At 50.2% G+C, this 18,563-nt stretch overlaps 8 protein-coding genes across 8 annotated transcripts; 3 read left to right on the top strand and 5 right to left on the bottom strand.

The window, feature by feature from the left end:
* Positions 1-1,138: 1,138 nt before the first annotated feature.
* VTN77DRAFT_8857 (uncharacterized protein) lies at positions 1,139-5,763 on the bottom strand (the record flags this gene model as incomplete). Its single annotated transcript, XM_069425400.1, has 3 exons — positions 1,139-4,768; positions 4,825-5,667; positions 5,746-5,763. 3 exons carry the CDS (start codon positions 5,761-5,763, stop codon positions 1,139-1,141), a joined length of 4,491 nt encoding a protein of 1,496 aa, XP_069280734.1.
* Positions 5,764-6,195: 432 nt separating this feature from the next.
* On the top strand, positions 6,196-6,741 carry VTN77DRAFT_8856 (uncharacterized protein; the record flags this gene model as incomplete). Its single annotated transcript, XM_069425399.1, has 3 exons — positions 6,196-6,276; positions 6,461-6,611; positions 6,683-6,741. The coding sequence occupies 3 exons, from the start codon at positions 6,196-6,198 to the stop codon at positions 6,739-6,741; spliced, it is 291 nt and encodes a 96-aa protein (XP_069280733.1).
* A 738-nt stretch (positions 6,742-7,479) lies between these two features.
* VTN77DRAFT_8855 (uncharacterized protein) lies at positions 7,480-9,193 on the bottom strand (the record flags this gene model as incomplete). Its single annotated transcript, XM_069425398.1, has 3 exons — positions 7,480-8,870; positions 8,930-9,090; positions 9,159-9,193. The coding sequence occupies 3 exons, from the start codon at positions 9,191-9,193 to the stop codon at positions 7,480-7,482; spliced, it is 1,587 nt and encodes a 528-aa protein (XP_069280732.1).
* A 693-nt stretch (positions 9,194-9,886) lies between these two features.
* Positions 9,887-10,929, top strand: VTN77DRAFT_8854 (uncharacterized protein; the record flags this gene model as incomplete). Its single annotated transcript, XM_069425397.1, has 3 exons — positions 9,887-10,168; positions 10,230-10,469; positions 10,531-10,929. The coding sequence occupies 3 exons, from the start codon at positions 9,887-9,889 to the stop codon at positions 10,927-10,929; spliced, it is 921 nt and encodes a 306-aa protein (XP_069280731.1).
* Positions 10,930-11,390: 461 nt separating this feature from the next.
* Positions 11,391-12,251, bottom strand: VTN77DRAFT_8853 (uncharacterized protein; the record flags this gene model as incomplete). Its single annotated transcript, XM_069425396.1, has 1 exon — positions 11,391-12,251. The coding sequence occupies one exon, from the start codon at positions 12,249-12,251 to the stop codon at positions 11,391-11,393; it is 861 nt and encodes a 286-aa protein (XP_069280730.1).
* Positions 12,252-13,405: 1,154 nt separating this feature from the next.
* Positions 13,406-14,315, bottom strand: VTN77DRAFT_8852 (uncharacterized protein; the record flags this gene model as incomplete). Its single annotated transcript, XM_069425395.1, has 2 exons — positions 13,406-14,019; positions 14,075-14,315. 2 exons carry the CDS (start codon positions 14,313-14,315, stop codon positions 13,406-13,408), a joined length of 855 nt encoding a protein of 284 aa, XP_069280729.1.
* Positions 14,316-15,194: 879 nt separating this feature from the next.
* VTN77DRAFT_8851 (uncharacterized protein) lies at positions 15,195-16,451 on the top strand (the record flags this gene model as incomplete). The annotated part of the gene is made up of 3 exons (XM_069425394.1): positions 15,195-15,592; positions 15,643-15,969; positions 16,037-16,451. 3 exons carry the CDS (start codon positions 15,195-15,197, stop codon positions 16,449-16,451), a joined length of 1,140 nt encoding a protein of 379 aa, XP_069280728.1.
* A 537-nt stretch (positions 16,452-16,988) lies between these two features.
* Positions 16,989-17,657, bottom strand: VTN77DRAFT_8850 (uncharacterized protein; the record flags this gene model as incomplete). The annotated part of the gene is made up of 1 exon (XM_069425393.1): positions 16,989-17,657. One exon carries the CDS (start codon positions 17,655-17,657, stop codon positions 16,989-16,991), a length of 669 nt encoding a protein of 222 aa, XP_069280727.1.
* Positions 17,658-18,563: the final 906 nt, after the last annotated feature.

Below are 18,563 nucleotides of genomic sequence, written 5' to 3'. Positions count from 1 at the left end.
AACGTTAAACCGTGTACAAAGCAAGGTGATGTGCGTGGAGCGATGGCGGTCACATACGAACACGCCTTCGTCACTTTGACAATGTCAACATTCATAAAAAAACAAAATAGAAGACGAGAGGACGCTCCGCATGTTATATGTAAAAAAAAAATTAAAAAAGCCAAGGACCCCCGATGTCATGCATGCGTGGCGGCTAACCCGCTGGATGGAGGATTTTCCATCCTCCAGTTGCAGTCGGCTCCCACATCTTTTTCTCGTCAAGGCGGTCAATCGGGGAGCATTGGCTGGCGTTTGGAGTCCGGTGGTTATCGCCGATGACGAGCTGATAAGATGGGAAGTTAATATCTGGGTTGCGATTCTTGATTAGTGAAATTCATCTCGATCATCGGATCCGGTGGTGGGCAATGACGTTTAGTGTGCCCGTCTCGGCAGGAGGGGAGATCTTTGAGAGGTCACTGTCTAAGTTCCAACCCAGGACAATCCTAGGTCTAGCAGACTAGCACCGTGGCTAAGGGTTTTAGTTCCTTGGGGTTCTTTGATAGGCATTTCCTCCGCACAAATATTGAGCTGACTCTTGTCGACTGGCAAGTAATCGAGATGATATTAGTGGTGGCGCCAGTTCCGAGTAAGTTATCGTCCTTATCGCGGGCTGATAAGCGGTTTTTGACTCGATCGCATCGAGTAAGCATTTCATTTATCCTATTCTGCCCCGCTCCGTCTTATCTTTGGTAGCTTAACTACACACAATCTAGAAAGCACAACTATACATCAGATATAGAAATAATGGCTGATCTAGTTGTCGAAATGAGATCAAAGGTGGAACTGAAACTTGATGCTGTGTTGATTATGATGGATCTTATCTAGTGGTGTATATGGGTGGTCCTGTATTAGGCACGTGACGCATTGCCATTTACTATTACTCGAACAGCGACAAGATCCAGTCAATAATTTACTCATTAGTTTCATTATCATTCTACTCCCAAGTAGTTCTGATGAATCTCCCTGCTGAATGCGGGGTGACAACATCCACATTACATGATTGAACCCATTAACCCCGTATTTTTATTTTACATTAAGGTAGTAGTACATTGATAGGCCCATCTCATCCCCCACAAGCGACAGCTCAATGAGATGAAACCTATCCTTTGTTATTCCACTTCCCAAACTTCACATAATCATCGTAAAGCGTCTTGAAAATCGCCCGGCCGGAAACATCCAGGCCCGCATTCAGCGCTCGCTTCGTGTCGCGTGACATCACATCGAGCACCGCGTAGAGACCCGGCATCAGCGCCGCTTTCATCTCGGGACTCACGGGACTGCGCAGCGAGCATTGCGTGTACTCCATCACCAGGTACTGCAGATGCTGGCCCGCAACTCGCTTCGCCTTCTTCGTCTGATCATTCAGCGCTTCTTGCCCGGGGCCAGGGCCAGCCTGGGTCGGTCTGGAGACGGCGGAGACAGTCGGGTCGCAGAGCGACGTGAGGAGACGCGTGAAATGCACCGCGTGGGAGGCGTCCAAGGGAGCGAGCCACGGCGGGCGTTCGTGCATGGCCGTCGACTGGGCGCCACGTTTGCGCTTGCGGCTCGGCGCGAAGAGGCAGGCCAGGAGATGCTGCAGAGCCGGAACGATGAGGTGGAAGCGACCGCCGAGTTGCTGGCGATAGAGACCAAACAGTGTACCGGTAAGCCGGCACAGGCGGATGTAGATCGTCCCAGCATACTCGGACGGAATGCGGGGTCCAGAGGGAGAGGTGCACTTGGAGACTGTGGTCATGATATTGTCGACATTCCACTGTGTCACGGCGCGAGGATGAGACCGGAGCACGATGTCCAGGCACTCGGCGGCCAGTGAGAATTGTTCAATGGACGTGCTGCTGTGCAGAGCTTCGGCAAGGTCGGTACAGAGTGCGGACAGCTCTTGGTTGGTAGCACTCTCCTTTTCCTCGACCGGACTCAGTGAAGCAACAGCCAAACCCGCCAGCAGGAGGTGATATGGAGCATTGGCACCGTTTAACCCCGCCTCCCTTAGATCATGAATTGTCCTGACCAGTTCATCGGAGCTCATGGAGCGGAATCGTTCACTTGCTTCCCGTACGAACAGCTGCTGTTCTTCACCGTACAAGTGCTGCAACGGGAATACTTTTGCCAGATTCGACTTGGGTAACGCGATCTTCTCTTCGGGTTTCGTTCCAGCAAGCACGCGACGTCTGATCAGTCTCTGCAAGTATCGACCAGATCTGGTGGTGCCCTCCATGATGGTTTCTTCAATCTCTGCCAGACACTTGTCGGCTTCTTCACTTCTCTGGGCAATATCTTCGAAATCCTCCAAAGCATCCAGAGACTTAGTCAGCACAATGATATCCTTTTCTTTCGGAGTCTTTTGTTTCAACAAATCTTTTTCGGACTGCAGACTGGCCAACACCAGCTTAAACACCTTCTGTCTCTGTGAATTGAGATCTTTTTCGTCAATTACACTGGAGAGTTCAGCACGATGCTCCCAAAACTGCGATATTAAGATGCGGACAAGGAATTGGTCCAGCGCCTTGTCATCGAGCGACTTCAATTTGGAGATCGACGAAGACATCTTGTGATACATCTTCTTGAAGACCTTTGGCCGCTCATCGTCGGATAGAAGGATGAATTTGGAAATAACGGCCTTCACCAAGCACCGGAAAGATTGTAGCACTCGCAGATCAATGTCGGAGCCTTCTAACGATATGACCTTTGAGATCGCCCACAAGACTTCCCAATCGCTCGTGATGGCGGCGGAGGACTTGGGCATCTGTGCCAGTTTGGCCATCAAAGACAAGATGTCGGCAGATAATTCCAAGGAGGACTCCTTGCTCTGGAGAATCTCTTTGAGCATATCTAAGATAACCCCTCTATGATGGCGATTGACAAGCCGTGTCGGAAATCGCTGCAGACTGCTGACAATGAAGGAGCGGAGTACGACGCTTTTCTCGAGTCGCTCAAACAGAACGACGAGCAAATCTCTGCCAATCTGCGGAACATTGAGTAGATATTCATGAGAAACAAGAGCATTCCACAGCTGAAGGAACCGGGCGTTCGAAGAGTTTGCCGTAGAAGCCAGTGGGGAAACGGTCTCGCGTTGAGGGACAGTAGCCAACGTAAGCAGCTGGCCGAAGATGGCCTGTCGGTTCTCGGCTTTGATTTTGACCCAAACCTCGGGTGTTCTGAGGAGTGATACCAGGTAAGCGATGGCAAGGGCAACGGGTGAGTCCACGGCTTCAACACGGCCATTCCATGACCCTTCCAGAGAAGCGCCATCCGCAGGGACGAGCGCCTGTAAGAACGGGACAAAGTTTTCCGTAAGCAGGTTGAGCTTCTCCGAGGCGTCCGTATTGTCAAATTCCTTGGTAATCTTCAGAACGAACCGACAAGCTTCTAGGCTTTTTAGGTAATCCTTCGAACCAGCCTTCGGCTTTTTACCGAGGTGGAGAATGTTTTTCACAGCTTGGTCTACCAAACTAGTTCCAAGCTCGTTGAGTAAGCCATCGGGGGACTTTATGGTGATTTCGACCAGATTTCCGGCAAGTCGCCATAGGCGCCATCGCCAGTGCGGACCTTTGCGGGAAGAGAGCGTCGTCTTCGAGGCTTCAATGAGTTGCTTCAGCGAGTCAATCGTTTCACCGAGCCCGCCGTAGTGTCTCCAAGTCTCGGACCCTGCCTCCAGGATCACGAAATAAGCATAAGAGGTGGCAGTCGTAGATATGTTCCCCGTTTCAGATTTCACTTCCGTGATTGCCGTCTGAATCTGCGAAACCACCTGAGTGTCCGTGAGCGACGTTCTCATCAATTCGCCATAAACCCGGGCCAGGTCATCATCTTCCCAAATCGAAAATTTCTCCAGAGCACTGTTGTTAACACGTGCTGTTTCCACATTGACTAACTGCTCACGCCAGATGTCAATGAATCTAGGGAGGTCTCTCGCGGCAGCAAACCCACGAAGTAGTGGAATGACAATCCCCGTCTTGATCAGTTGATACGTTTCATTGCTTCCTTGGTGGCTGCTGGTCCACTGTAGCATAATCTTCCCGAGAAGGGCCGTCAAAAGACGCTGAGAGTCCTTGAAGCCGGAGTTTGGAAGAAAGATATCAACGCCCAGCTCAATAAGAACAGCTGTCAAGCTCCACTGGACCTTCTCCAATTCATCCTTGAGCAGACCTGTATAGGCCGCATGGGTGAGGAGAGTGTTGAGAGATAGCTGAACTTTTCGATTCCGGATGACACGAAACATCTCCTCCAGGATTGGGACGAACTTAAATGTATCATGTGACGGACTACCTTCCTTGACCGCTGAGAATGCCAGCTCCGCAGTCGCCACGAAGAAAGTCTCGAGCCAAGAAGCCTCAGTCGTCTGCCGTCGGTAGTTATCCCTCGGTACGGAACGAATGGTAATGTCAAGAAAGGCTGGAAGGAGTTCGGCAGGTCTCCATGGGGGATTTGTGGTCGTAGTTGTATCGTCGACGGTAGCAACCTTCTCTTGCTCGGAAGTTTCTTTCAACAATGGACGAAAGGTATCTGTAACTGGCTTCACGGCACTCCAGTCAGGCTCGTCGTTCGAATAGTCGATTCCAGAACCACCACGAGCGAAGAAGGCAGCGCGGGCTGGAAGGACGACATGAAGGGCGATGAGGCGCTCCACTGTGTGTACAACGTATGCTGCATCTTCGGAGTCATTCCCGAAGAAGCGTGTAGCGGTTTGGACCCTGAGAGCCTGGAGAAAGCAATTTTCGGCAAACGCAGACTATTGAAATAGTTAGCACTGATAGCTTTTACACAACGGAAATTCCTCTGACTGACATTGCTGGAACTATTGTCCGAGTCGTCTTCGCGCTCCGATCTAAGATCCCAGAGGTCAAAGACAGCCGTAGTAACGTGGAGCAGATGCTGCAAATTGGTGACTCTGCTGGCCCTCGATAACTCGATTATCAAGCTGGCACACAGCTTCATCGACCTCCCCAACATTCCGGCAACAAACACTGGTTCTGCGCGAAGCGATTGCCTGAGATGAGAACGCGCAATTTCATCGACATTGTCTCTCTTGTTGACCAGTGTCATAAGGCTGTAGAGACAATCCAAGACGTAGATGAAAGCGGAAACAAAGGGGTTCAGCAAAGGTCGTCGTTCGGGGGTTGAACTGTTACTTTCGACGCTTTCCGTTCTCTTCCTCTTCCTGTTCGCCTCATTGATATCCTTTTCCTGGATTGGAGACCCGCCCAAGGTGTGACTTGTCTCCGAGTCTGAACGCTCCACACCTGACGCGGTAGCGTCTTGAAGGGATCCGAGAACATCATCCTCCAGATCCTTCAACACATCATTCAAGACGGTCAGAAATTTGTAATCGTTCAACGTCGCGGCAAGAGTCTTCGTCGGAATGCGATGGATAAGTTGCTGGAAGAGAAGAAAAGACGCGGGATCGACCCGGTAGGATTTGGTCTTCAACTTCTTCAGCAGCCACCTGAGCACCCATTCTTCCTTTGGGGCCGATGCAATGTGAGAACGAAGGTCCTGGTTGAGTTCGGGATGGCCTGCGCACAGCGCCAAGTCGATCCCTAGAATCTGCGCAGCTTGTTGGAGCTGGATTGCAGGGCCAGCACTGCCTTTCTCCAGCTGCAACAGCGCCTCTTGCGATGATGGAGAATGCTGCGCAAGAAACGCGATTAGCCGTGATTTTGGATTCGATAACGTTTATACCCAAACAAAACATAGAATGGGACTTACCTCCGGAGCAGGAGCCATCGCGAAAGAGGGGGTTCGGCGTTGTCAGTCTTCCAGAGCAAACTGGTCGATCCTCCGCATGTATGTACTGTACTGTACTATATACAGTAGATAGATAAAAAAATATTTATCAGTAGAGCTCGGTATGTGGAACCATGCCGCCGAAAGTGACGAAAGACAGACAAGACTGAAAGACGTTACGGAGGACCCGCCAACCAAGTGACTGCTGGCAGGCCTAGTTTTTCCGACCGGACAAGCCGCAAAGGAGCTGCCAATTCACTCTCCATCATCAAAGCAGCCGAAATTATATTATTGAGAACCGCCCTATTCAACTCAATTGAGTCTCACCTCCCCCGCCTATTGGTTTTGTATAGGTCAGTGAAGAACCTGTGCCATGGAATGGCATTCACTTCCCACGCTGACAGTTACAATTATTGAGCAGATTCGCCCACAATGGCTGAGTCGAACGATTCCCGGCCGGCGCCGGTCGCCAGATCAACCAGGCCCGTCAGTGAGGCCCTGCTGAACGAGAAGGTAAATTCACCGTGAATGCGACTTTTCTCGTTATTATTATCCCGCCCTCGACTTTATTTATTTATTTATTTATTTTCTTTTCGGAGCATGGGCGGCACCCCCGCCCAGACAACACACCCTGCCGCTACAGCCGCTGTAGTGACTGATGGCTAATACAAGCCCGAACCTGGGTCGTCAACAATAGTGGGATCGCGCGATTTCCTCCCTGATCATCCGCTCGTCGATAGGTCTCGGCTTTGGTGTGATCTTTTCAGTGCTGCTATTCAAGCGGAGGGCTTGGCCGGCCTGGGTTGGTCTGGGCTTCGGTGCAGGCCGTGCATGGGAAGAGGCGGATGGTATGTCTTGCTTTACTTACTGCTCTGATATATACCTGTGATAAGCGTCTAGACTAATTACTCTGGTACAGCTTCTTTCCGACGAGGTGATCAACCAGTCACAGATGCCCTGCGTCAGGCTAGATCGTGATATACCCGCAACGATGCAGAGTGTTTTGGTGCAAGCGCGTATGAGACGAGGTGTCTCTGCCACCCCATATCTCAATCTTTTCGTTTGAATTGGCACGAGACCCAGACAGCGCTAGAGAGTGGAAGAACCAGTTTACGCCCTGATAGACCATTCATCCATCTTGTACAATATCTGTACAGAGACGAAAGCACGGAAAGTATGAAAGAAAGAAGCGTCTTTCGAAGGCGTGGATTAGATATTTGTTTACAAATCATTTATGAAATATCGCATTTCTCTTCAACAACAACCCTACAGAACCTTTTTGCACAATCATTTCATAGAATTGGTATGCTCTAGCATTCCCATCGTTGGGCAAAGGTAAGTTGCCCAAGGCTACAAGGCCGTTGTTGTTACCAGAATCGACACCTGTATATGAAAAGGCGAAAAATAATAAAAAGATCCTAATTTTACATAGAAATGTCGCTGAAAGCTGCGTTCTTGTCAATCCAATGAATCTCTAGATACTCGAGCGCTCGCAAAGAGGCAAGAGATGGAGCGGAGGATGCAGGAGAGGAAAGGAAATCCAAATCAACAAGACCAGCCCAACCAAGATGCAAATGACAATTCTACCAATAATCCTTGTATCGGGTATCTGATTCGTCAATCATCTCAAACCTCGTAGCCATATCTGAAACAAATATAGATAAATAAATAAACTGACAGAGTAGAGAAATATGCTAGATGTCGGTCTTGGAGACCCTACACGAGAGGTGCTTCGATAATCGGTGGGCTCAAAGCCGAAGGAGAGAATTCATCGAGCGTCCGTAGCGCGGAAGTATAGTCGGAAAAGTCATGGGATGGATGTGAAGGACGCTCATCGCCCACTGGCGCACTCTCATCCGGAGCAGGAGCAGGCTCCAGGGTCACGCCGTCATGACCACTATGCGTGAGGCAACCAATGCAGCTACAGTCATTCCCACACTGACAAGTTCCTGTTACATTCGAGCACGTACCAGGCAATCCAACGGGATACTCGAGCGTGTAATACTCGGACGGCTGCATCAATTGATGTGTGTAGTCCGTCGATGCTGTCGCAGAGTACACATTGTCGAACGTCGAGGCCGATGTGTTCTCAGCACAATCTTGTCTGGCGTGCGACTGCAGCTCATTACTGGAAGTGACGTCCGCAGAAGCCGTAGCGGGATATGTCGGAGGGCTCATTGGCCCCGTAAAAGGAGTGGAACTCTCGGAATTTTCGTCCTCTTCTGCGAGGCTGCTCATCATATAGCCCATTTCTTGCACGTGCTGCCTTGTAGTGTTGTTGAAAGGGTGAGTAGCGCATCCCAAACACTGGCAATCATCGCCGCAGTTACATTCGTGTGTGGGATCGCCTGCAAACATAGAGGGCTGAATAAACGGATATCCATTAGTGTTGTTGGGGAAAAATTGATCCACCCCGACATGATTGCTAAAAGAATTTCCATCGAAGTTTGCCGACAATGAGTAGTCCATTTGAGGGACTGAAGAAGGATTTGTGATGAGTCCATTTGTATAAGTTGGGTCTTGAATGGGAGGATGCGCAAAATTGGAATTCTGAGAGGGATAGTGTCCCATTTGATTGGACTGCGTCCAGGATGGAACCTGTGAGGCATTGTAGGGTGTCTCGGTCCAGGAAGGATTGAAATCGACGTGCTGTGCCTCCAAACCGTCATTTTTACCTTCTGCTGAAGGCTGCGATTTACTGCAGCAGGAACCTGGTTGAACAGGAGGGACAGGTTCGGTTCTTTTTGAGCAGCATCTGCCACTGCTTGGTTTGATACTTTCATTCTCATTCGACGTCTGTTTTGGCAGTAAGGTGGGAAAGCTTTGGTTGGAGGCTAAAAATGCTTGAGCTGAACTGTGAGGCTGTACGAAGTTGGAATAAGGAAGGGATTGGGAGGTTGATGCTGGTGTCTGCAATTCGGAGGCGGAATTCAACGCCTTGGCAATGTTCTTGGGAGCAGCCTGGAGACCACTCTGCCGTCGGGAATGCTTTTGTATTCTCCCCGGAGCGGGTGAGTTCGACGCTGTAGCAGGCGTACCCGGAGTCTGTGCTGCTTCAGTTGAGCCAGCCGGCACTTGATATAACGGTCTACATAGACACGTTGACCCTGGAAGAAGACAGTCAGTTATCAGATATCGCCTGAAAAATGACAGCAGCAGAACATACCTTTCGGGATGCGAACCATGAATGCATAGACCTTCTGGCAGCTACACGATCCCTTTGGGTGTGGACATTTCGCTAGCGGTCGGCCCGCTTTGGGGACCTTCATCATCAGCCGGTCGAAATGCTGGCATTTTGAGGATCGATGTCCACGAACACATGGTTCACTATTGAAGCAATTGTCACTATATCAGTGTCTTCCCGACGCAATCGTAAAACGGCGGCGAATGCTTACCATGACCATTTCGCTCCTTCTTCATCGAGAGGCATGGTAGCGGTTCCGTTCGAAAAGGCAGGTCATCAGCTAGATGACAGCCTCTTAAGTTACCTCCTATTCTTTACCTTCCTGGTAAAGACCAGGCTCTCCGACAGGCTTGTCTGCGCGAGTGATCGTTATCAGTTATCAATCCGTAAAAATTACAGTATCTCCTCTCGCTACAGATTTGAACTAGTCCAATCGCAGGTCGATTTGGCCCTAAGTTTTCGATTCGCGTGGTTGTACATGCACAACAAGAACGAATGGCGTTGTAATCAGGTGAGATTATCGGCACGATCGGACTTGGAAGCCGCACCGCACATACCGCGCAATCAGAACGAGTCTCGAGACGATTCGCAACCGTCAGAGACAAGATTCATGCAGCCTGCCTGAACGAGACGAGCAATAGGTGCTGAGCAGGAAGCGACAGGACGCAGGCTCTTTCGAAAATATTTGGATCGGCATTGGCGTGAGACGAGGGGAAGCGCTGAGGAGAGCCATGTGGGCTGATTTTCCGGCAGAAGGCGCTCCTCCTAACCTTCCACCTCTGCTGATGCTGGTCGTTGATTGGACGAAGGACCAGGCGGTGAGGAATGTAAAATGGAAAGTCCGATGCACTGCCTGTACGAACAGAGTACTCTATAATTGTTTACATGCCGGGTATATAGCTGCCGCGCACTGCACATATAGACGAAGCTCTGTCATCAATGCCCTCAATAGGCCGCAATGGACCCGGCCCAGCAGCGCCGGGGGACAACGAACCCGACGCCGCGCAGACTCCTCCGAATCCTACCCGACACCTGTTCTCCGTTCCTGCGCCGATAAAGCGTATCTTCGATCGGTTCCCTCTGATAACGTACCAAGCTAACGATCTGCCGGGGAGCTCTTCATATGGCAATCCAGACCGAAATAGGCTATTTGTGTTTATCGATGCGGCCGGGGCAAGGAGGGGGGCACCATCATTCAATCCGCAATGCTTGCGGTGGCAGGTTGGATGCCCGGAGATCCTCCGTATATGATTTCTGTGCTAACGATCAATGAGCTTGCCAGGCATACTTGAAATTCGTTGGCATCGATTTCGACATTATCCCCTCCAACAACCATGCGTCTCCCACGGGGGCGCTCCCGTATCTCATCCCTGCGTTGCCTGCTGGCACCCTTGAACCCATCCCCTCCAGCAAGCTGCAAAAATGGGCCATTGAACAGGTGCACTGTGAAGAGGAACAGCAGATCAGTGTGCGATTTGAAGTGTATGAGTCTTTGCTAGACCATCGGATACGCAATGCCTGGGTATGTCGGACGGGAAATTGGATAGGCGCATGGTGGCGCATCTTGCTGATGGTAGATATAGCTATATCAGCTTTACCTGGATGATGATAACTTCAATGCAGTCGCTCGAAGGCTCTACGTCGATCCGTCAACCTCCAGCTGCGCTGTGCGCGCCGCTCTCGCCGTCCAACTGCAGCAGGCGGCTCGAGCCGAGCTCCTCAAATATTCAAATTTCATCGACGTCAACGATCTAGAAGCGGAGGCTGCGAATGCGTTTGAGGCGCTTTCAACTTTGCTTGGCGACGGAGATTACTTCTTCAACCGTAGCAGTCCGGGACTGTTCGATGCCAGCGTGTTTGCGTACACTCATCTCATCCTGGATGAGAAGATGGGATGGAAGCACAACCGGTTGGCGCGGGTGCTATTGAAGCACGAGCGTCTGGTACGGCATCGGCAACGGTTATTAGAAAAGTATTTTTAAAGTAGTGGAGTTGGTGCACCAGATGGCGTCAGCGTCGTTCACATCATTCTTGGAGCGGCTGAATATTGATTTGGCATAGACATGTATTGTATGTATGTATGCATGACATCTTGTTTGTTAGAGCAGGCCATTTTTCGCTTCTCTTTTCTCTTTTTCCTTTTCATTTTTATCCCTCTTTTTTATCTACAGGGATATCAATCAGCAGAAGGAATGCCCCGAATTACGAGACGACCAAAAAAAAGAAAAGAAATTCACAATTCAACCTTCACCTCAACTCTTCACTCTTCTTCTTCCGAAAACACACTCCAAACCAAACCGTCACCCCAACCCACTTCCTCGCCCTCTGCCCCAGCACATCCACCATATCCTCCGTAACAGTCCTCTCACGGACACCTTCGCTCCCACCATCGGTATCTGTCTCATTATCGAGGGGTACAACCTCAAACCCAGCCCTCGCCGCCTCATGGAGGACATCCGGCACCGTATGCGCATAACTCCTCTCCGGACGGATCTTTTTTTCGTGTCATGCAGTCCACGAAACCGGCTTGGCTCCGCGCGCCCATGTCCGCGTGCATGTTGGTCACGAGGAGATAGCCCCCGGGACGGAGGAGGGAGGCTGCGGACGCGAAGAAGATGTCCAAGGGGATGTGTTCGAGGACGAGGGTGGAGATTATTCCTGCTGCAGTAGCGCCGCCCAGCTGGTGGTATTGTGGTTGGGAGGGGGATTGATGGAGGAGGTCGTAGTGTTGGAGCGTGACTTTGACCTTGGCTCTATCTCTGTTTCCATTTCCCTTCCCCTTCGTATTGCCGCCCCTGGTTTCCTCCTGGTCCGTCTCCGATAGGAACGAGGAAGATTGGGATTGGAACTTTTCAATCTTCTCCCTCGCAACATCCAACATTCCCCTCGACGCATCAAGCCCAACAATCTCAATCTCAATCTCCGCATCCGCATCCGGCGGCGCAAAAGCGGCGGCGGCCAGTTGCAGCAGTTGAAGGGTATTTCTGCCCGTGCCGCATCCTAGATCGACCAGTTTGATGAGCCTGCGTCCAGACTCGCCATCCTCCTGACGCGTATTATTTTTATAGAATCCGTCTTTGACTCTACCCAGAAACGCAGGAAGTAAGCGGCGCATCTCGATTGAGTCCAGCGCTTGGAGGAAATTGTTGTCTGTGTCGTAGACCTCGGCCCACTGATCGTAGGCTTGTATCGTGTCTACATATTCGATTTGTCGAGCAGGGGGGGTGGCACCGCCTTGCGGGGGTGATTGTGCTGCTGCTGTAGCAGCTGCAGGTTCAAGATTGGACTGGATGGTGGTTGGCATTCTCCCTCTCTCCCTCTCTCGCTCTCTCTCTCTCTCTGTCTGCCTGCCTGTCCGTGTGTGATCGACCTTTTCCTTCTCGGGAAATAACTAAATAAGCAATAACACTTCCTTTTTTTTTTTAATAGCTTAATACAATTGAATAACAATCTTGTTTATCGTGAGAAAAAAAAAAGTAAAAGGAAGAATCAAAAGAATATGTATGTCCAGTAAATACTATCTACCTAAGCTATCTATATATATACCTAGGCAAGAATTCGGAGAATTATATTAACTCACCTAGGAAGGTAAGTGCATACTACCATGACTCATTCGTTCAGTCCTATCTATTACTCCGTAATTGTCGAATTTGTTCCTGCCGAGGCAAACCGAGATACTACGTAAGTTTTGTGTTTATGGCCTGCAGCAAGCTACCTAGTTCCGCATGCCTAGGCCCTTGCAGGGGTCTGTGATGATGTACCTAGGTACCTTCTTTGGTACTGTACAGTACTACTATAGATCGCCATGGTTACCTAGGTATGTTATGCCCTCAGAATAGGAGCGACCTAGGTAGCACTTAAATAATTAGTGTATGTGGAGTACATATACGTACGATGAGGAAGGTTTGTGTTAGTACTGGAATATAGTAGTAGACGTAAATCCTCATCATTCATTCATTGATGCATGCATACCTCGTAAGGAGTCTCAAGTCATAGGCCATACTCAAGGAGACAATGGAGATGAAATGAAGACATAGGAAATTCGTCACCAAGGAAACAGGGGAAAAAAAAAAGGAAACAAAGGACAGAAAAAAAAGGAAAAAGGAAAAAAAAGGGAAAAAAAAAAACAAAACAACGGAAAGAAAAGAAAACAAACAAAGGAAACCCGTCGCGTCCGTCATGGCTCGTCAGCAGAGAGATGCAAATCAAAAAGAAAAGATGCTGATGCAGACATAACATAGTTCGATCAGATCCTTGGATCTTGCACATAGAATAGACCGAGAAGACAAACAAACAAAACAAGAAAAACATGCTCCCGAGACAAAGAAATTCGTAACTGTAACCGTTCATACTCCATCCTAATCCATGTAATACCCACCGTATCCCCATACCCATAACCTAGTCATAGCCATTAAAATGCAACTTGCAACTTGCAACTTCTCGTCAGACAGCGTGCATCTAGTAAACTGATCCCCCAAATGGAGCCGTCTCCTTGAGATCTTCCACCAGATCCTCGACATTGCTGAGATAGCGACCGAGCAGCTTCTGTTTTTCTTCCGTGGTGCGCGTATCTCGGTTGCGACCGTCCCCGGCTCCGTTGACGCTGCGCGTGAAGGCACCAGCCAGTTTGCTGGGGCTCCGCTGCAGTCCCAGCACTGCCGTGTTGGGTGCGCTAGTCGTCGGGATGGTGGGTGTCTCCGGCATCAGGTAGAAATACAAGAACTCGACCAGCTTCAGCTTGACTTCGCGCGACGTCGCCCGCAGCTTGAAGAGCGACGTGACCGTCAACAGGCCATCCAGCTCCTCGAATGTCCGCGTGTTGGCCGGGTTGTCGAGAAGCGCGGTCACCAGGGTCAGCAGGGTGGAGGACTGGATCGCGGGGCAATTGACCGGATCGAGCAGGTCCAGCAACAGATTCATGTAGATCTCACGCGCAAAAAGGGATCGCGACGGCGGGTGGAGGAGGAGGACACCTTGGATCAAGTCGAGAGTCGAGATGATGAGCAGGTCGTTCGCGCCGTTGCTACCGCGGCCGAGGAGATGTTCCAGACACGTCACAAGACGCATGGCAACTAGCCGGTATCAGTCAGTCGTCAGTGCAATGGAATTACACAATGGGACTTCTACCGTTCCATTGGAACCCTTCCTGCAACTTGAAGAACTCTCGAAAGGCCGGGTCCTCAGCGAGCTCGGCCAATGGCTTCGGGGTTGGTTGCGACATCGACCTCCGTTTGTCGGCTGCCGCCTGTTTGGGCCTTGAAAGGCATATCTGCGCCAGCAATCCCTCGACCTGCCGGAGACCCTTGCGGATCTTGCTGGGCTCGTAGGACGAGAGGTAGTCAAACGAATGCGCCAGCAGTGCTTCCATTATTGTCACGCGAGAAGGACTTCAATTCGACAGGTAGGAGGCAATCAATTTCAAGGAACAGGCCAGCAGAGGAGGTAGCTCTCCCAGCACGCTGAGCGGGAGCTGTCGAGTCTGCCCTGAATCAGGTACGGATCTAATTAAGCATTAAATGCTTAAATACTTAAATACTATAAATACTACACCATTACGACATCATTCCATGCGATTGGGGCGGAGGTAAACTGTAAACAGGGCGGGCGGTTGGCTGGGTGAAGGATTCTGCCACCGCCCATTCCCCGCGCCAACCGCACTAGCTGGCTGGCCGATCGGGCTCTAGCCACTGACCAGCGGTTATTTTATGTTCTGCAGCTAAGAATCGATAGTTGGGCATGGAGAATCTCGGTAGGGCTGTGATCGGGGAAATATCGTCAGTGCTGTTGGCACCCAAAGTGGGCTCCCCAGTTGCAACCCCTCTTACATAGGCTAGGTATGACCAGACAGAATTTCCATTTCACAGCTTCAACCTCGGATTCATAGCTATCCCAGTGTAGCGTATAGATCCCCGATAAACAGGGTTGTTTAGTGTCTGCAGCCTGCAAGGAGCAGCAATGTCTGGCTACCATGGCTGCGTAACGGGTAAGCTGCACGCTAATGGCCATGTCACGGGGCCTACCTATCAGGTGCCCGCGCTGCCACCAGCACAACTCCACCGTCTGTCACATGTATGCGCTGTCCAACCATCTCGAGCAACTCTGCGCCATATAACTACGTGTCTCTCTTTCCCATATTCCTTATTTTTTAGCTGCAGATCGACGAGTCCTGCTTATTCCGTAGCTGTTGATTCCGCACCCCACATCCAACAACCCCATCCATCCGCCCGTCAAGCTGTCGCAACTGAACATGCCTGAGTCTTTACCATCCCCAACCGCTATTCCCCCGCGAACCAGTTCTGCCGGAGTCGTGGCGAACGGCCATGGCGATACATCGAGAACGTCGAGTCTGGGCCCCGTCTCCGAGGGCGAGTGGATGGGCTCGTCCAAAAAGAAGCTGCCGCTGAGCACGACCAGCAAGCACGGTCGCAACCGATGGAGCCTCGACTGGACCAAATACAAGGATGGGCTGTGGACGCAGGACAAGGAGCAGATCTTGCTGGCCCCGTACGATTATCTGCTGCAGCATCCTGGCAAGGACATCCGAAAACAGCTGATCACCGCGTTCAACGCGTGGCTCAAGGTGCCACGGGACAGTCTGGACATCATCACCAAGGTGGTGGCGATGCTACATACAGCGTCACTTCTGTAAGCCTGCCGTACTTCACACCCAAAGGAATCTAGGATTAACTCGACAGCATCGACGATGTTGAAGATTCTTCCGTCCTCCGGAGAGGAGTTCCCGTGGCACACAGCATCTTCGGAACGGCGCAGACCATCAACTCGGCGAATTACGTATATTTCCTTGCCCTGCAAGAGGTGCAAAAACTCAACAATCCGGTGGCGATCGATATCTATGTGCAGGAGCTGTTGAACCTGCACCGCGGCCAGGGGATGGATCTGTTCTGGCGTGACACGCTGACCTGTCCGACGGAGGAGGAATACTTGGAGATGGTCGGCAACAAGACGGGCGGTCTTTTCCGGCTTGCGGTGAAGTTGATGCAAGCAGAGAGCGAGACTGAATTGTATGATGCACTTTTTTTACAGCACTTTTTTTTTTACAGTAATGATCGCGGGGCTAATGGAAACTAGGGAATGTGTACCTCTGGTCAACGTCCTCGGGTTGATCTTCCAAATCTGCGACGACTACCTCAACCTGTCCAACACGACCTACAGCGAGAACAAAGGCCTCTGCGAGGATCTGACTGAGGGCAAATTTTCCTTCCCGATCATCCACAGCATCCGCGCCGACCCGGGCAATGTGCAGCTGATCAACATCTTGAAGCAGAAGACCAAGGATGAGGAGGTGAAGCTGTACGCGTTGAGCTACATGGAGCGGACCGGCAGTTTTGCGTACACGCGGAAGGTGGTCGCGCAGCTGCGGGAGAAAGCCTTGAGCTTGATCGACGAGATCGATGAGAAGCAGGGGGAGAACCAGGGGGGCATGGTGCGAGCGATTCTCGAGAAGATTGTTGAATTGACCTTGAAAGATGACAAGGAGAAGTAGCGCAGTTGCTTCTCTCGTCTCGTCTCTGATTTCGGCTGTTCTTGAACCTGTGTTGCTTTCTACACGATACGACCACATATACCCCTGTCTTTTCTGCGTTTGTCTGTTTCTTTATATATGATGAGCGGTCCCATTGACTGGGAATGTGATGTTGACACGAATTTTCGGATTGAATTGGATTGGACTGGATTATGTATTCATGCCAGGTATGACGAATCTGAGGTCACGATGAAGTGTAGCTACTTTTTTTTTTCATCTTCTGACGGGGAGATTTCCAAATTGCAATGGATGTACAATAATGGATATTTCGGTCAGTTGATCTTCAATGTATTCAATTCATTCTATTGTTGACCTGTCTGTCTGTCCGAACTCCAACCTGCAACTCCTTCACTAAATCAATCACTAACTCACTAATGTATGTCCTGTCTAGGTAAATTGTCTTTGTATCTCTCTGTCCTGTCCCTGTTCCCATTCCTGTTCCTGTTCACGTTCCCGTCCCTGTCCTGTCAGGTTAGTCAGGTCGTTAGTCAAGTCAACTCAACTCAGCCCAGCAGCAGGCGGCGACGGCAACGGCGAGCGATTCCTCCTATTATGAGGATGATTCGTGGAAGAAGGGTGTGTATCTATGGGTAGCCTCAGCGCACGAATCCTCCTCTCCAACTCACGGAGCGGATCGGGTCCAAGATGATGAAGACCAGAAATCCCCTCCCCGGTGCCCGTGTCGGTGGTGGTGGGCTGCGGCAGACGACCGATCCTCAAGCGCGGAGGAATCAGACCGTGCTCTTCATCACTGTCAGTACCGTAACCGTAACTACCGACGCTGTTGTCACTATCATCACCACCACCCCTGTTATTGTTATTGTTAGCACCGCTGCTCCCGCTGCGAAGGGTTGCATTCCCCATTTCAACCTGCGTCATCACCCGCTGCAGCATGAGATCCTGTACCTGATTCAGAAGACGCGGGAGCAGGGCATCGAGCTGCGCCAGGCGCGCTTGCATCTGTATCTGCTCTGCAGTCGTTGTTGTGGTGATGGGACGGTCAAGTCTGTTCCGCAGGTCGTCGCGCTCGGAAAGGAGGTGTCGGACCTCCCTGACGCGAGTGGAGAGGGCGTTTTCGATGGAGGAGAGGCGTGCGGATGCCGAGGCAGGGGTATTTTCGCTACTGCGATCCGTGTCTGTGGTAGTGGTAGGGTTGCTCGTCAGCATGATCCGGCTTATAGTTCTGGTTCTGGTTCGGGTTCGGGTGGATGGTTGGATCTTGATATTTGATAATATTTGATATGCGAATGCGATGAGGGCAAAAGATGACATAATATGGTATGATAACTATGAGTTGAGATGAGATGAGATGCTTGAGTAGTAGAAGAAGAAAAAGATGAATCATCTCGGGGGCACGTAAATGTTATATATTATATACAGAAAAAAATAGATATATAATATATACTTGCAAAGAAAGAAATGAAGGAGTAGAAAGGAGTAGTAATAATAGTAAGATTGGAAGGATCATTCCATTCCGATAATACACAAAAGGAACGATTCATATAAAAAGATTAGAGAGGTGATCTGCGGCATCTGCCAGCAGGAAAACACCTATAATTATAATCATAACTATCCTTCCATTGTTTTTTCCCCCTCCTTTGGTCTGGTTGTTTTGTACTTATTTGTTTGATCTTTGCCTTTGTTTGATTTGTCTCTGCTTTTTTTTTGTTTCTTCCTTTCTATCTGTCGGCTTTCTTTCGGTCTCTGTATTTTTTTCTACCGGCTTGCAGAATTCTAGGAACGAACAAAGCGATCTCAGTGCAAAGTGCTCAGTGCTCACCCATGAAGGAAGCAGGCGTGATTATGCTATCTGAGACAAGACAATGCCATTAAATGGATGGAAAGCATACTGTATGGACTGGAACATAATGGGGTGTTTGTTCTTGTCCTCTTCCTGGAAAGAGCTGGTAGTTCATTGCCTAGTAGGTGCCGGTATCTTCCTCTTCTTCTCTTCTATTCTCAAATCCAACTCACCTACCATTCAGAACGGAATTCAGATCAGATAAAATTTATGGATTTATCACGCTCTTTCTTGTCCAGATCATATCGGATCTTCTGGGAGTTCTTCAAATG

This window comes from Rasamsonia byssochlamydoides, assembly GCF_041956645.1.
Source record: "Rasamsonia byssochlamydoides strain NRRL 3658 unplaced genomic scaffold VTN77scaffold_8, whole genome shotgun sequence".
Lineage (NCBI taxonomy): Eukaryota > Fungi > Ascomycota > Eurotiomycetes > Eurotiales > Trichocomaceae > Rasamsonia > Rasamsonia byssochlamydoides.
Note: the sequence above shows the minus strand (reverse complement) of the source record. Positions and strands in the feature narration are given on the sequence as shown.